Genomic DNA, 3634 nt, shown 5'->3' with positions numbered 1-3634 from the left:
TCTTACAGAAAGACATTCCTGGAAAACAGCCATTCAGATGAACCTATCTCATTACAAAGGAACAGATAGGTCTTAGGTTGGCAGGCAAAAAATCTCAGTGGGCCCTGTTGTGTTGGTGTTGGTGATGGCGTGCCGGGAAGGAAGACTGCCTGATGGAGGTAAAGTCCAAAAGAGATCAGATTTGCAACCCCAAAATCACAGTAGAGAGAGAGAGAGAGAGAGAGAGAGAGAGGGGGGTAAGAAGAAACCCTTTTGACTTGCAGACTGGCATTTTCAACACACATGGGTCAATCAAAGATCGAATTCCTCCCATGTCCACTTTTCACTGTTCACCACCAACCCCACGACCCACCCACCACAAAAGCCAAAAGTTCACATTTTCTTTCTCCGCCCTCCACTTGATTAGTGAATTGAAGAAAAAGGCATTTGCTAAGCAAACCCTAAACACCCACCTATCCATAGTTACACAGACCAAATCCCTAACAGAAACCAAAAAGAAGCTAATCATCTACTCGAAATGACACTAGATATGGCAAGGACCAAATCAATAGTCACCCCCACTAAAGTACCCACTACTTAGTACTTTTTAGCTTAACGAAACCAAACCATCAATCCCCATTGCTGTCAACAACTGCTGGTGCATGTGCATTGATCTGCGTGTGCTTTCTGGAAGTGCCCTTGGAAAGGTGGACTGGGTACTTGTTGGCATTGAGCTGCAGCTTCCTCAGTGCAGCCTCACCAAGATCAACGCCACACACGTCAGAGAGCCTGACCAGGTATAGCAACACATCTGAGAGCTCCTCACCAAGGTGTTGCCTATCTTCCGCTTTCCAACCAGGCAGTCCCCTTGCTACTTCGCCTCTCCATTGGAATATCTCAGACAACTCCCCAACTTCCCCAACCTTACAAAGCCAGTCAATCAATTGTTTATGACATTAAGAATTACCATGAGTACCCTAACATCACGCAACTAAACTCGCAACAGAAGTAAGACGATTTATGATGATCAACAACTCGAGGCATGCCAAAAAAACAGAACCCTTTTTTTTTTTTTTTGGGTGTCATTTAAAACATGTAGAGATAGAATGCTACCCACAATTGTTTTTTTCCCCTTGTACCTTTGGGTTGATGAAAACAAGTGGGGCCTTGGGTCTCAATTCACAAGGGACAGACAGGTACATTCTTCTTTGCTATCAGAATCTACTATGTTTTTCTGTGAATGAAATGTTGGATGATTTCAAAGCACTGTGAAGGCTACCAGTAGCTGTCCCAAGTGCGCTTGCTACAGTGGCAAAAAGGTGCAAAACTCGTACAGCCAAGGGCCACATTTATGAACTTAACCTAAGCTCCCTCCATGGGAGTCTCATAAAAAGCCAACTTTTGCCCCCACCATTTGGTCCTATCCTTTCATCACTCAATAGGTATTTTCGATCGCCTATCTCTATGCATTCAAGTCAATCATATTAAATAAATCAGTTCTTACTTGACAAATTGTCTTAGATAAATGGAAACGCTATTCCATACATGCCTCCAATGCATCCAGAAATCCTTTCTGTCACTTGCCATGAGATTACTCTTTCTTCCTACTATTAACTCAAAAGGGTTTGCAATGGCGGTCTCCTTTCACCAAACCTCAAACGCCCATAAAAAAAGGTCTAGATGTCACAAACAAAAACGCTAACCAAGATCTACTCTGCTTCAGTTCTATGTAGGCGTGTCAATAAGCGAAAGAAAAGAGAGACTCAGCATAAAAAGACGGTCTAAAAAAGCTCCAATTCCGAATAACGCGAGCTCAAAAATATAATCTTCAGAAACCCACTTTTCCAAAAGCCATCAGGCGAAAAAGAAAGTGGCAAAAGCACACGCTATTATCGAAGAGAAGCATGAAATCACTCCAATCAAAGACAGAAGACGAGATTAGTGTTCCATCAGGAGAAAAGCACGAGGCTTTACGATCGACGAAAACGATGAAATTCAAAGAAAGGAGGGTTCTTTTTTTCCCTTCGTTTACCAAGGCCAAGAGGAGGTTTCTAGGGCTGTGAAACTGATCCCAGTCTCTCTCGCTCGCGAACTCCGCCATTCTCTTCTTCAGCTCTTCAAGGGTGACCCCGTTTTCTCCCATAATCTCTCTCTCTCTCTTTCTCCAACAAAGAAGAAACTTTGGCACTGAGGCGATATGAGTCTCTCTCTCTCCAGAGTACACGGTAAAGAATATTATCGTGTAGGGTGGGCAACCGGTAACCGGGAATACACGGTTGCCTAGTGGGACGGGGACGTCCACTTGACTGACACGTGTCGAAAGGGGGGGGGGGGGGTCTTCAGGCGACGCCCATGGTTGGCTTGGGGATTTGGAGGGACCACCCGCCACCTGTTCGTTTGGGAAGCAATAAATATCCGAATTTTGCCTTTTCGGGAAATCTCTAATACAAGGATGGAGGAAAAACAACTCGACGTCAATTATTGGTTTGTTTCGCGAAAAGATCGAGACGACCAGGGAAATATCAAAAGCTGCTAACATGACAGTTTGACAATACTGTCGGTTATTTTTTATCATAAAATTTTTCAATCAATGAGTATTTTGTACAAAATACGATGTGATATTGTATTGATCTACGGTTGAGATTGTATTGTTCTTAACGATCTTGTAAGCATTTCCTAAAAATATTTTGTACTGTTTTGTATGAAAAATTAAAATTTATTTTTTTAGAAAATTTACCAAGAGAATTAAAGTTTTGAATTATTTTTAAATTTCTTTTTTTTTCTTATTCCTCAATCGGCTACCTGCCATAAGAGAGAGACGAGCTCGCCTAAGGCTGATCACCAGTGTGATGATCCGACCATACTAATCACGATTCCACTATTTTATAATTTCAATTAATTATCACAAGTAGAAGAGAAAGCACATATTTAAATATAAGGTCTTCATTCATTAGAGTTAACTAGCTTAAAATATTTTTCCACACTAGGCTGTCACATATTGACATACTACAAACGAACAACTACAAACACATTTACCGCCTAATCCTCCACCACCTCTTCAAGATTGCTCTCCTTTTTTGGCCCACCTTCGTCGTCCTTAACATACTTCTCTGTCATTCGTTGTCGCCATTACTGTTATTGTCATGGGGGAAAGGAATCAGGTCAACTAAACGTCCACCATATCAAACATAGATTGACGCAAAGAGGTATGGGATCCGTTCCATCTTTAGACCCACGTCGATATAAAATGTAGACCTAACACTCACGAACTCTATATCAAGGAAAAGTAGGGTCAGTAAAATGGTACACAGAAGTCTCAAAATCCACAGGTGTGCCGTATCGAGCTATCGGAGTAGCGTGGTGTCTTCCATATCACTAAAGGTCTAAAAATATAGCAAGAGTGGGTTATCGCCCTGCAAGAAAAACATCTAACTATTACAAAGCATGATTTAAATATCACTCGACGCCAATTTATTAATCTAATGCATATTATTATACACATTTAAATGTCAAACGGCAAAACCACACCAATCAATCATACATTTGCATGTGAAAATGCCATGCACTAACGAATATGCAGTTATGCATTTATTTTATCTTTAAGTCATATTTTTGCTCATAATTCGTGGAATTTCTTGCCAAGAGCCCACGGACT

The 3634-nt window shown here is 41.4% G+C and overlaps 1 protein-coding gene across 1 annotated transcript; it reads right to left on the bottom strand.

Annotated features, from left to right (window-relative positions):
- Positions 1-597: 597 nt before the first annotated feature.
- On the bottom strand, positions 598-3096 carry LOC115745304 (dCTP pyrophosphatase 1-like). The gene is made up of 3 exons (XM_030680784.2): positions 3066-3096; positions 2012-2259; positions 598-902 (listed from the first exon to the last, which is right to left on the bottom strand). The coding sequence occupies exons 1-3, from the start codon at positions 3094-3096 to the stop codon at positions 609-611; spliced, it is 573 nt and encodes a 190-aa protein (XP_030536644.2). The 3' UTR covers positions 598-608.
- Between the last annotated feature and the right edge of the window lie 538 nt (positions 3097-3634).

The sequence above is a fragment of the Rhodamnia argentea genome, chromosome 1 (genome assembly GCF_020921035.1).
Source record: "Rhodamnia argentea isolate NSW1041297 chromosome 1, ASM2092103v1, whole genome shotgun sequence".
Taxonomy (NCBI): domain Eukaryota; kingdom Viridiplantae; phylum Streptophyta; class Magnoliopsida; order Myrtales; family Myrtaceae; genus Rhodamnia; species Rhodamnia argentea.
This window is presented reverse-complemented; position numbering and strand designations above follow the sequence as displayed.

Bases quoted from the DNA above. Each gene is read 5' to 3' on its own strand.
- LOC115745304 (XM_030680784.2), bottom strand. From the start codon at position 3,096: ATGACAGAGAAGTATGTTAAGGACGACGAAG. The intron at 2,260-3,065 runs GTGGGCCAAAAA...CCGTCCCACTAG, and splicing joins GTATGTTAAGGACGACGAAG to GCAACCGTGTATTCCCGGTT. The intron at 903-2,011 runs GTAAACGAAGGG...TGGCTTTGTAAG, and splicing joins GAAACCTCCTCTTGGCCTTG to GTTGGGGAAGTTGGGGAGTT.